This window comes from Peromyscus leucopus, chromosome 3 (genome assembly GCF_004664715.2).
Source record: "Peromyscus leucopus breed LL Stock chromosome 3, UCI_PerLeu_2.1, whole genome shotgun sequence".
Lineage (NCBI taxonomy): Eukaryota > Metazoa > Chordata > Mammalia > Rodentia > Cricetidae > Peromyscus > Peromyscus leucopus.
In genome coordinates this window covers 149,112,930-149,126,049 of record NC_051065.1, presented here as the reverse complement: position 1 = coordinate 149,126,049, position 13,120 = coordinate 149,112,930, and the positions used below count along the sequence as shown (strand labels likewise).

The window sequence follows — 13,120 nt, the reverse complement described above, 5'->3', positions numbered from 1 at the left end:
ATCCACATGGCTTGCTTGTTGATTTAGCTGCTCAATGAAGTAACAAGGGCCGATTGGATCTGACAGGGATGAGAAGCTTCTTAACTACCCATGGAGAAAGGTCAGGAAGCACACATGTGCTTGGGAAACAAATACAATCGTCAGGAGCCTTGCCTGGCAGGTCGTGTCAGATGGAGGTGGGCTGATCCTAGGCCCAGCATCTGGATTCCAGCTCTTGTGATAAGTGGGGTTGGCTCTCTCATCTGGTCTAAGGAGCCTAGGTTATCTACCTAGATAGGTAAGACAGAATTGCCATAGACAGACAGGATGCCAATGCCTGAGCCCGCCATGGCCAGGTCCATCTGTAGATCAGCATCCAGTCCCATTGCTGTGACAAGAATCTGCCAGGACTGACAGACACAGGACTGACAGACACAGGCTTGCTCTGTCTGTCTCAGCAGCCTGAAGACAGAAGCTGTATTAGAACCTAAGGCCTGACCCTGAGGCCAAACCCTATAAACACTCCTCTTCCCCGGGGCAGACCTGATCTGGTAGGATATCCATCCATGTAAACAAAGGGGCCTCACTTTATCCTGGCTGGGTCAGGCCTCTACAGAAGAGGTGGCATTTGTTCTGCTGTGGAGAGAAGGGTCTCAGCGACACAGGAGCTGACAGGACAGGCTGGGCAGCCAGCCATCAGGGGATCTGAGTTCTCTACCTTATTGTAGCTTCAACTTGATTCTTTGGGCTTTTCACACAGACAGTTGGGCTGTCTGAATTAACTGTCATGTTTTCCCAATCACCGCTCCTTATTTCTTTTCCTGGTTTTCCATCACTCAGTGACTAGAAGTGGTAGCAGGCAGAATCCTTGCCTCCTTCCCAGTTTTGACAAAAATCTTAACATTTCACCACTAAGTGAGATTGTTGATGCAGGTGTTTGATAGATGTCATGTATTAAGCGATGAAGCTTCATTGGCTCCAAGTCTGTTCTATTTAAAATTACTAATAAGTGTTGAGCTGGGTGTGGGGGTCCAGCAATTAGGAGGTTGAGGCAGGAGGACCATGAGTTCAAAGCCAGTGGGGCTGCGTGGTGAGAGCCTGTCTCAAAAATCAAAAACTAAAACAAAACAAACAGAATAATGCTGAATTTAACTTACTTCCTTTCTGTATCTGTTAGGCTGACCTTACTGTGTTGTTCTTTTACTCTGGTGATGGGCTGAAGTAGACAAATAGATTTTTCTTTTTATTTATTTTGCATTCCGACTACAGTCTCCCCTCCCTCCTTTCCTCCCAGTCACCCCCCCCCCCAACACACACAAATAGATTTTTCTAAATCTAAGCCAGCTTCTTATTCTTGGAACAAACCCAATTTGGTTATGGCATGCCGTTTTTTTTTTTTTTTTTTTTTTTTGTCACACTATGCCATGTTCAGTCTGTTAATATTTTGTGTATAATTTTTGTATGTAGCTCCTAAGGCTAGATTGGCTTCTGCACTCTCCTCTCCAAATTGTCCTTACCAGAGGTGAAGAGAAGGGTCCTTTTGTATTTAAGGTTATGTGGAGTTTGTAAATGAGGGGGCTAGGACTAGTTCTGTCTTTTCTGAAGGAGTTCATGTGAGGTTAGCATTCTCTGTTCCTTGAGTGTACATAGAACGTAGTCAATCATCTGATCTAGCGTCATGTAGAGCTTTGGGGAGTGTGTATACAGACTTTAAAAAATTACCTGTCACTGTCATATACCTCAAAATTACTTTTTCCTCCCTCTTGCCTTGGGTTTTTTCAAAAACAAACTCTGGCAAGTTTTATTAAAGGGAACGTTCTCCTCTGCTCTCCTGCAGTCTGTGCTGGCACGCTTCTAATAACATCAGAAGCCCCCAGATCAATGGCAGCCAGCATGTACATGCTGTAGTATTTTCTGCGTGCTGTGCCCACGTCAATATTATTGCTGCTGTGTCGATGGGCAGTGGCTTTGGCCAACCTCTTGTGTATCCTGTTTTCAGCTTTCCTCAAAGCTGGGCAGTTGGAGAGAATGAACCATAGTGCTTTGCTCTCTGATCACCTTCAGAGTCAGCTTGTGGCCCAGCATGCATGTTGTACTTTCTGTAAGTTGGGGCCTACAGCTGATCATCTCCAGAGACATTTTGCTTTCTTTGTGGCCGCCATCTTTCTGCCTTAGGTGTCCAATGGCCTTCAGTCAAAATGGCTGGGGTGTGAGGAAAAACCTGGTGTTTTTTTTTTTTTTTTTTTTTTTTAGAAAGTGTCTTACTGTGTAGCCTGAGCTGTCCTCGAACTCACAAATCTCATGTTTTAGCCTTCCAAGAGATACTAGGATTGGAGGCATGCCTGGCTCTATTTGGTTGACGGTTTTGGCAAGACATTTTGATAGCCATGGGTTTACAGTTTCTTTGTAGTGTTTGGTTACAAGGGACCTGGGTAGTGCTTATAGCTCCGACTTTAGTACTCCCTCGCTGGCTGGGTTGTGATCTGCCTTAGAAGCTTGTCAGCTTTCTTGGTCATCCAGTGAGCGTTTCAGTTCCATTGTTCTTTCAATTGCGTACAGAAATAGATGATTTGGATGATCCTGTTGTTCTTTCTCCCACTCCTGAAGCTAGATGTCTCGGTATCCACAAAAAGAACAGCTAACCTAGTTAGTTGGAGTAGATAGCCTCAAGGAGCCTGCATCCCTGTGAAGGGGGCTGAGGACTCTCCCACCCTAGTCTTTGACGCCCCAAGGGCAAGTTCTGCACAGCCCAGATGTCTTGAAGGGAAAGGGGCTGAGGCTCTTAGGAAAGGGAGCAAGGCAGGTCTGCCTAGGGGGCTTGAATCACAGGGGAATGCCAGGTCTCCAGCCTTCCCTGCAGCTAGCCCTGGTTTTCCCAGAGTCTAGCGTGGGCCTGAGGTCACTTTGTCCTGAGGTCGTGAGAGCAGGGTGCCGAGTTGCTAGGGGCTAGCTGGTTCTCTAGGGAGCAGAGCACACAGACCTGATGGAGGGGAGTGGGGGGGATGGGAGCAGGGTGGGAAGAGTTTCCATTCTTCCTGCCCATCTCCGTCTGTATCCTCTGGCCTAATCCAGGATGGAGTTTTCCCACTGGGACTAGTTCTGGACCTGCCCTCCTCCCATCCCTGATAATTTAACCTCCTTGCTTCCCCAGGGAGCCTAGCTCTAGGCCTGGTCGCCTACCTTGGAAGAACAGGGCAATGGTAAAGAACATGGTCATGCTTTGGCTCCTGGGCTCTGGTGGGCCTCAGTCCTCCCAGAGAACTGCTTGGAGGGATGTGGAATGGACCTGGCTTCAGACAGTCACGGGTGTACCCTGGGATGGGGTGTTCTCACAGTGTCCCCTCACTCCTCATCCACAGCTGGAACCTCATCTGCCATATGAGCCAGTGGGTCAGAAGAAGGAGTTGGTGGGTGGTGGATGAAAGGACTCACTGAACACAGTACTTGGCAGGCTGATTAGCCAGAAGAATGGCAGCGGTCATCTGAGTGTCAGAGCAGAGACAGAGCAGAGCTGCTTTCCTGAGGAATCTCTCTCATCAGGTCTCAGAGTCATGCAAATGCATCCTGCTCTGGCTGGGCCTCTCCCCATAGTGCCTGCCTCCCAGGCCCACAGTGCAGCTGAGTCCCGCAGTGTGCTCATTTCCCAGTTTTGCCTCCCCCAAAGCTAGCTGCCTGCCCACCCTCAGGCCCTTCCTTTGTTGGTTTGGGTTTTCTGGCAATCATCTGATCTGGATATTCTAGAAAGGCTTTTTTGTTGTTGTTTTTTTTGTTGTTGTTGTTGTTTTGTTTTGTTGTTTCATGTTTACACCTTAGTGGATTTTTTTTTCAATATAGGTAAATTTATATATCAGGACATAGTCCTTTGGCACATTACCTTGGCTTCTACCTCAAAAAGATATGTCTACTCTGCCCTGCAGATGTGGTTTCAGGCTGTTTCTCTGGCCCTGACCAGGAGGAACTGCCCTCTTTGGACGCCTCTGCTCCAATAACTCAGTTTAACACGGGTCCACATCACCCTTGCCTGTCACCACACTGTGTAGATACAGCTGGACATTTCTTGTTGCTGCGAGATTTCCCTTTGAGAGCAGAGCTTTTCCTGTAGTGATGCATTTTCCTCCCACCCACTGCCTGCCAGCTGGGTACGAGCTGATTCTTTAATTCACCTGCTCTGGCACCAGCCTTGTATTCTGGCCCAATGCTTTCAGTCAGAATCTCATAAACTCTGGGACCCCTGGAAAATTTCTAAGGCAGTCACCAATGCGTGACTCCTCTGTCTACAAAGTGCCATCACAGGCACTGACCTATGGCAGATGCACCCAGAGGCTCTATTAGAACATTCTGGTTTCCCTTTCTTTCTGAAGGGTGCCCTTTCTCCTGGACCACAGGGCAGGGGCCAGAATGTTGGGAGAATGGAGCTGCCTGCTAGCCTGCTTGCATCATTGGTCTTGGGGTCCTCTTGGCCTTAGGCCCTCTCCCAGGCCTAGCCCCAGCTGAACCCCTTATGGATGCTCTCAAGGGGCCAGGCTTCAGCTTTCTGGGTCAGAGAATTCCCAGGATGGGACAGGTCCAAGCTGGTATTTGCTGCTTCTGGAATTTCCCACTTCCTGGGAAAGGGTGAAGTTATGTTCCCAAAGGTTTTAATAGAGGACCATGGAGCCAGCCTGTGGAGCTGTTTCGATGTCTGGGTCTTCAGAATTCTGGTCACCTGGGAAGCTGGGCCTTCTCTTTGCAGGTGCCAATCATTTTCCTCCTCAGAAGAGATTCTCTGGTGCATGGCTGAGGCCCCTTCCTCTGGCCCTGCCAGGAGGATGCACCCCTAACGACCTCCTGCCTTGATCGTGGAGCCGAGCTCCTTAGCTGTGAATAGGCACTCAAATCCTTCTCCCCTCAGCTCTCGTTCTGGCCTCCTAGACACGTCTTTTGTTTGTGTCCTTGTTACAGTATCTTGATATAGATTTCCGGCTAGCAAGGAACCACTATGCCTTCTAGGTAGGTCTCAAACTCAAGGTGACCCCCCTGCCTCAGCCTCCCGTGTGCTGCGATTACAGGAGTATGCCACCGTGTCCATCTCTGAACCATTCTTATAACCTTTACTTGGCTCTTGTCTTGCTCTTCCCAGAGCCTTGGATCCCTTTTCTGCTCCCAGCAGGACCTAGCACGTGGGAGGGGTTGCAAACACCGCCCCACTTACACTCAGTAGCTGTTTCCACCACGGTGTCCCACAATTCCTTCACCTGAGTCTGTTCTCCTGGCTTTGTCAAGCCATCCCCTGGAGTGCGTGCCAGAATTGGGTGTGAATGTTGGTGAAAATCACACCTGGATGTTCAAGCCTTTGCTCTCTACTGAATGCACACGTGTACTAGCTGGGGGTGGGGGCAGGTTGCTCTTGCAGAGCAATCTTCTGACCTTTTGCCTCAGCTCTGCCTCAGTACCCACCCATCAGATGTCCGGTCCTTAGTATTCTAGCACCCAGACCTCAATTTCTTAAGACAGGGCTTCCTTATGGAGTTGTACTCTAAGACACCATATACTATAAGACTGCTGTGGCCAGAGAGAAGCTGGGTATCCCCAAGGGCTGATGGTCACTATATCTTCTTTCTGGACCTTAGTAAGGGAGACAGTCTGATCTGAGGATGTGTGTGTGTCATGTGTGTGTGTCCCGTCCCCCCCCCCCCCCCGCCCGCGAGTGACAGAAACAATGGACACAAGTTTGCTCAAGTGGCACATTTCAATAGAATCTCTAAAACTCTATGAATTGAACAGATAAAATACCTCTGGGCTATTTTGTTACAAAATATTTGCCATTTGGATTAGTTGCTGAGTGCAGCCACCCTGCCTGTCCCCAGAGAGCTGTCACTCCATCTGGTGAAGGGTGAGCAGGGGAGGAGAGGTACCGCTGGAAGATGGACAGCTGATGCAGAGACAGACAGATTACATCAGGAACCTCTCCTGGGTAACAGAGATATCCTGGCAGGCTCTGGACAGGTGGGTGGGGTGGGGTGGGGGTCAAAGATCCAGGGCCGAAACATATTTTTGGGAGCAAGACATCTTTGCAGACAAAAAGACAGACAGCCTGGTTTCCAGGAAAGGCTGCCAAGACAGGGCCTGCATTTGGAGGTGGGTTTGCCTAAGAGTAGGTAGGAAACCTGGCTCCACCTCCCACTTGATTTTGGAGTTGGGATCAAATGGATAAATTGGAAGAGGGGCCCAGGCTCCCCAAAGTAAGGCCTAGAGAGTTGACGAAGGGGGGCATCTTGGGGTGATTGGATCTGTGAGCTCAGCCAGCATTCCACTGTTCCCTTAACTTTGAGACAGCTGAAGTCTCAAGGACCTCCTTCTGGACCTTTAGGAAGACGGGTGGCCCTGATCTGGCTGCTGCCATGGGGAGAGGCAGGAGGCTTCTCCCGGGTTCTCTGGGGACGGAGATACAGATGAATTCTACCATTAGCAGGTTAGGTGACCAGAGGAGAGACACAACCCAGGCCGGGGGCTCTAAATTCACCTGACCAGTAAGGTGGGCCAGCTCCCTGCTCCTGCCCTTGGATTACTGGGACTCAAAGCCCTGCTAGCTCAGGACCGGTCCAGGTTGTGATCCCAAGCAGTGTGGCTTCCTGTGCTGGACTTTGCTCCTGCCAGCAGCGTCTGGGGTCAGCTACAACTACCACCTTAGGCAAAGCTCTCCCGGGAGGAAAGGGCATGGTGCCTGGGAGTCGGGGTCCTCAGAGCCAGCTCATGTGGGCCAGCCCCCAAATCTCTCCTGGAGCTGGAGCTCATCGGGAAAGCCAGGCTTCAGCTGAGGCGGGAGGGACAGAGGACGCTTCAGCTGAGGCAGGAGGGACAGAGGACGCTGTTAACTTGGAGCCTGATGTGAGCAGGAGGCAGGGCTCGACAACACCAACTGAGCTTCCAGGGCTAATGCCCCTCTTCGTCAGCCCTTGACGTCATGACTGCTACTCCAGAAACACACTTAGACACACTCATAACTCACTCCCCCTGTGAGTCATACATTTCCTTCTATTTTCTGCCCTCTCATTCATCCAATCCCACCCAAAGCTCTGCTCTCCCTGGGGTCTAGTCCTTTCTGCCCCGGTGCAGATGGGTGAGGCGTCTAAGTGGTGCACCCTATCTGTCAGTTGTTCCGCTATGACAGGTTGTGATTATTTCCTGAAATATGGGTGCTCCAGAGGGGCCCGAGGCAGCCAACTCAGAAGAACACAGGCTGGGAGTCCCTGGGGAGAGCATATTGGCCAAAAGTTACAGAAATGGCCAGAAACTCCCCGGGTGACATCATAATGACCTCTGGGTGAACACACACGCACACACACACACACACACACACACACACACACACACACGCCGCGCACACACACATGCATGTACATGAAAGGAGGTCATTTGGCTCCTCTAAGAGCCTGGATGCCACCTATCTGGTCCAGAGTGCTGAATCTTGGGCTGTACAGCAGGGTCCAGGAGAAGCCAACTCACTCCCAACCACGGCAGCATCCCCTGTGCCTCTCACCTCTTGGGAAACCTTAAAAACAGGCTATGACTAGGAGAGCATCTCGAGGAAGGCCAGAAATAGATGCTGGCCTAGGACAAAGGAGGCTGGCTTGGCTTGTGACAGCCCATGACATCACCCCTGTAGTTTATGGGGCCGCCTCATCTGTCTGGGGCTCTGTAGGGTCAGGGCCACCTGTGCTGACTCTGGTCCTGGTAGGCCTGGAAAGTTGATGAGCCCTGCTCCGCTCGGCTGTGCCGTTTTGAAGGTCCAGGAATTCTTCGCCATCCCTGCTGGAAGCCAGCCTGCATTTTCCAGGGAGGCAGTATTTCAAGGCTAGGGCGGCGGAGGTGACACAGTGCCGCAGACCTCACTGCCTCCCCCGGTCTGTGTGTGTACACAGAGGCTGCAGAGTCATACCTGAGGAAGCCCTGACTCCAGGCCAAGTCATACCCCATCCCCTGGCTTCTGGTTCCACAAGGAAGTAACCAACCCGGCTCTCACGTGTGTTTACGGCTAACTAACTGCCTGTGTGCACTTGGTATTGGCTGAATGTTGCTTGAGGCTAGAGAACCAAGAAATGGTCTTGAAAAGTGCACTTTGTAGACATGATCTCACAGTCCTGGGGTGCTGCTGAACTGACCCAGACAGAACTGGATCCCCTGCCCCCTTCTCTTTCTTGGATCTTTCCTGGCTCCGGGTAGCTCAGAATTCTCTGATGGTGGCAGGAGGGCTGCCATGGTGAAGGGAGCCAACGTCCCCAGGGAGCTAAGAACCTGTCTCCTCACTACAGGCTTGGATGGCTGGGGCAGCAGACAAAGGCCCCTCCAGAGAGCCGGGGCTAGCTTTCTTCTATTCAGCTGGGCTAGAGATACACCTTACGCTGGGGTAGTCTGCCTCTGCCCTGGGCCGTGCTGCTGGCAGGTCCAGCCATTTGCTCTTGTTCACTGGCCCAAGGCATGAATGTTAACAGATCAAGATTGCAAGCCTATCAGCCCACGGCCCCTCGGCTTCTGTTTCCTTCAATGTATAGTCTAGTTAGGGGAACATGGTGAACACAGAGGAGAAGGCATGGCTCATCTGCCTATGTGGGACCCCTAGAAGAGTGAGAAAGTGCTTACATAGTTGTGGTGAGGTACTCCAATAAGTTAGCGACGGATGGTTGGGTCAAGCAAACCATCTTGCCAGGGCATTCTCTTTCCATAACAGTGATCAGTGGCCAGGAAGGCATTATGCCAAGATGTGAGGAATGGCAAGGGGGCAGCCTAAGCTCCTGCAGGATAGACAGCCCATTGGGATAGTGGGGTGCTAAGGGTAGAGCCTACACCAGGCTCCTGGAGCCACTGGAATAGCGGCGCCGGAGCAGCAGAGAGCCTGGCGGACAGAACTGATGAGGGTGGTTGTACGGGGGTGGGGGTGGGGGCAGTGGGGGCTGGTGGATGACCTTAACTGGGGAGCCTGGACCACGCAAGGGGTCGAGCCACAGGAATCTGAGGAGGACGAGGCATAGCAGGACAGAGCCTGGCTCAGCAGGGGCTCCATACGGGCCAAGCAGGGTTTGTCCAGGACAATGACCTTGACAATTTGCTGGCACTGCACCAGGGTGCCTGGGGGTGTGGGTGGCGGCGGCGGCGGCAGCGGTGGGGGCTGCTCCCTCAGGGGGCTAGGCTGTGGGTCTGGCAGCAACGGCGGTGGTGATGGTGGCGGTGGCGGTGCTGACTCTCCCTTCTCGGCCCCCAACCTGGGGCTGTGCTGGGACGTTTGAAGCCTGTTGTGAATTGACACCTAGTTTAGAAACAGCCAGAGAAGCATGACATGTTACCACTAATTCCCAGCTGCTGGGGCTGGCCACCCAAGCCTCCCGGAGCCTCCCTTCAGACCTCTCCAGAGGATGCTCTCAACCCTGGCATAGACCCCATGCTGGTCTCTCCACCCACAGGAAACTGCTTCTAAAACTACTCTTCGTGGTAGTAGGGAGACTGCCCATGACAGCCATGGTTCTCCAGACCCCAGGCTCATCATCTGTGAGATGGTTCTGCAGGGAAAACTCCTCCCTATGTACTTACTCTCTACCCCCTGAGCTTGAGACACAGGGCCGTCCTCCTAGTGACCTGGGGTGTGATTAAGGAGGAAGTCTCATCATTTAAACGGCCATCAAGGTGCCTGTGCCAGGATGCCAGGGGACCTTGAAGGGGTCCTGCGAACCTAACCTGTCTTCCTACACTCCCTAAGGCCGTGGCCCCTGTATGTGAGAGCTGCTGAGACCGTCAAGGGCAGAGTTAAGTCCCCATCACTTCCTGTCCCACCTGGTCTTGGTTAGATCTGCATGTGACAGGCAGAGAGATGGACAGCCCCCATCCTGGTTCCTTGCATGGGTCAGGAGCAGGTGGCCCAGACAGACTCATCGTAAGAATGCGGTGTTAGAGTTGAGCCCATGGTTGCTGCTCAGACCAAGTACCGGCAGCAGCAGCCTCCCCCACCCCCCAGACACTAAGAGGTGCCCACTGAGGGCATTGCCTCTGAGTCCCCAGAGAAGTACATTAACATCAAACTGGGTATTGATGGCCACACACCCTTGTCCTGCCTGTGAATCAGAGAGCCTGGTGGCAGACCCATGCTTCTTCAGATGGCTCTGATAAGAGACCCCCTGCTTGTGCCATATGGGCCCTGATTCCTCTCTTCAGACTCCCATTCGTGGTCTGTCTCTGGTGCTGGGGCCTCTCCTCACTCTTGTTCATCTGTCTCTGCCCAGAGTGTCAATAACTCTTCTAATGAAGCCCTTACCCCACAACGATCTGTGCCCCTGGAACCTGCATCTGAGACATTTCACTCATGAAAGGCTCCCATCGATAGGCCTGGGAGCAGAAACACATCCAGCCCCTCCTGCTAGCAGAAGAGGTAGAGGAAGTGGGCAGAAGGGGAGGAGAAAGATTTAATTCTTCGTCCTCTTCTATCCCATCCCCCATCTCCCTAGCTGGTAGCTATGACACCACCATCCTCTCCAAACACATGTGCCTTCCAGGGGTGGCTGGGACGCTTCTCTCTGAAGATCCTTTCTACAGGACCTGTCTTCTCCAGGTGCCACCTTGTAGGGCCAGCTCCTCAAGCCACAGAGCGGGGATGCTGAGGTCACAGGAGAGAGGACCTTATTCTAGGCCTGAGCCAGGACAGCTCACACTCTGTCAGAGGCCCAGAGCAGCATTTACCAGTCCTGTTTATTGCCTAAAGGTGTAACTTCAGGGATCTCTTTCCTAGGCTTGTGTCCCTCAAGCTTCGCAAGCCCAAGCACCATCATCAGCTTCCACAAGGCTTTTTCTCTCCACCCTCACTCCGCATCTTAGCAGCATTGCCCAGGCCTGAAATCACCCTGGATGAGGTGTCCCGAGTTCCTTGCTGTTGAGACACACAGCCTGCAGAGGGCATGGCCAGTGTCTCCGTCCCATCTGGGGATGTTATAGGCAGAAGGACCATGTCACCAAGGCACAGGCTAACCTCATACCTACTCGTATTCAGAACAATTCTCCAGAAGTGGCCTGAGACAGCCTGACCAGGCTCACCCTCCCTGCCTTCCAATCCCCAGCACACAGGCACCCTGTGCCTGGTGCGCCAGTGCTGGGCTACCCGATTCAGGGCCAGCGAGCCTCCCCTCCCTTCTCCTTCCTCCTCAGTTGCTCCTATGTAGCCCTCAGCCTCAGCCTGCACACAGTCTCTGCTCCCCTCCATCTGCATGCCAGTCCCACCCCAGCCCAGATCCTTTAAGACTCAGTAAGTGAAAAGCCTGAGAGAGAGAGAGAGAGAGAGAGAGAGAGAGAGAGAGAGAGAGAGAGAGAGGAACGAGAGGAAATGAACATGGGTAGCAGTCAGAATAGCTCAGAGAAGATGGAGGAGTGTCTGCCACAGGGGCTTGGCTAAGCAGGGCTGGAGGAGAGGGAGCTGGGGCTAAGCTGAGAGGCTATGGGGTGGCCAGATCGCCCTCTGCTTAGGGGAGCAGAGGCTGGCAGGGTCCCTGGAGCTAGCTGGAGGGGCGGGGGCAGCCTTGCAGATAGCCATGTGACCCCTTTGGGCAGGTAGGAGGGAAGAGGGGCATCCTATGGCTTCTCCTCCCTGGGTAGCCCCGCCGCCGGGAGGATGCGCTGGAGGGTTGGTGGCTAGGGTTATCTGCAAGGCTGAGAATGGGCAGCTGCGGGAAGATGCGGGCGCAGGGCAGGGGATGGAATACCCACCCTGGGGGCTGGTCAGCTGCTGGGGCGGGAAGCTCCTCCGGGCAAAGGTGCCTCCTCCAGAAACACGTGGGGGGTGGGGTGCGGGGACAGAGAGAAACTGAACTCCCAGGGATCCTGCGGCTCCCCAGGGCTTGGCAGGCAGCTGGGTGGGCTCCTCCCTCACAGCTAGGGGACCTCTCCTGCTAGAGGGTGCGGGAGAGGACTGCCTGTGAGCAGCTGGTGGTCCTCAAGGCCTGGCAGCCATGGAGAGGGTCTGAATGGGAGGCAGTGTACGCTGCCTCTAGGGGCTGCTTTGGCTCTGGCAGAAGCCAGCTATTACTTCCAGGTTCCTTTCCCTTGTGGCTTGGAGACGCAGGCAGCCTCTCCTCCAGTGAGGAGGGTCTTCAGCTTTACCAGCTCATCCCCCAGGAGAAACTGAGGCATCTCAGCCACCCCCTCTGCCGCCCTTTCTCCTGTGCTCACCCCCCCACACCATGGCCAGCTTTCCAGAGACTAGTGCTCCAGGGAAACAGTCCTTCTCACTGTCTCAATCCCACTCCTCCAGTTTACCCAGGAGGTATCCAAATGTCCCTAGGAGTGATCATGGAGGACTTGACTTCAGGGAGGATTTCGGGAGGGAGCTCAGGCTCCCTGTTAAGGGGATGGGAGGGCTTAGAAACGGACCATTGAGCCTCTGATGCAGCATGTAGTTGGGGGAGTAGTGAGCAGTGGGTTAGGGAAGTGGGTGTGCAAAGAGCGTGGAAGGGAGAGCCACAGAGTTTTGTGGGTTCATCTCCCTGGGCTGGGCTTGGCCCTGGAGGGCAGTGGGCCGGGTTGGCTGGCTGGGGAGCAGTTTGGCAGTGCTTGTGGCTTAACTAGGCGCTGGAAGAGTGGCGTTACCCATGCTAGCAGTAACTTTTAATGGTATCTCTTGAAATTGGTAAAATGGTGAGTCGGGCTGGGGAGGCATTGATTAATACCTGAGAAGAGAAACAACAGAGACGGTGAGAAGAGGGACAAGGGGGTCACAGGATCACTCACCTGGATGCCACCAGGCCTCCACTTACCTCCCCCGAGCTCTCCGCCGCTCTCTCTCCTGCCATGGCTTCCCTTTTGGCTTTGAATGCAAACAGCACAGGGCTCATTCTCCACCGGTCCCCCCGGGAACCCTCGGCCCTTCTCCTCCCCATCCAACGTCTCTGCTCCTAGTGGTGTGGGCAGCAAGAGTGTGGGTACCACACACTCTGCCGGGTGCTGCCCGGCAGAGCAGGCTGGATATCCGGAGTCACTTAGTAGCTGTGTGATTTGGGGTAGCATGCTGCACCTCTGGGCTGCCACAGACTAGGAGGCCTCTGGAATTCTGACAGTTGCCCCCGGGAGTCATTTTCTCCCAGTCCAACCCTTGCCAATATGATCTGGGAAACCCGGCTTTTGAGTGGGC

General features: G+C 53.3%; 1 protein-coding gene across 1 annotated transcript in view; it reads right to left on the bottom strand.

The window, feature by feature from the left end:
• Positions 1-5,688: 5,688 nt before the first annotated feature.
• The window catches only part of Iqsec3 (IQ motif and Sec7 domain ArfGEF 3), a 96,275-nt gene continuing 88,843 nt past the window's right edge, over positions 5,689-13,120 (bottom strand). Inside the window, 3 exon segments of the mRNA XM_028880410.2 lie at positions 5,689-8,947; positions 8,950-9,262; positions 12,747-12,796. Of these exon segments, the coding sequence (XP_028736243.1) occupies positions 8,799-8,947; positions 8,950-9,262; positions 12,747-12,796 (512 nt within the window). The 3' untranslated portion in view covers positions 5,689-8,798.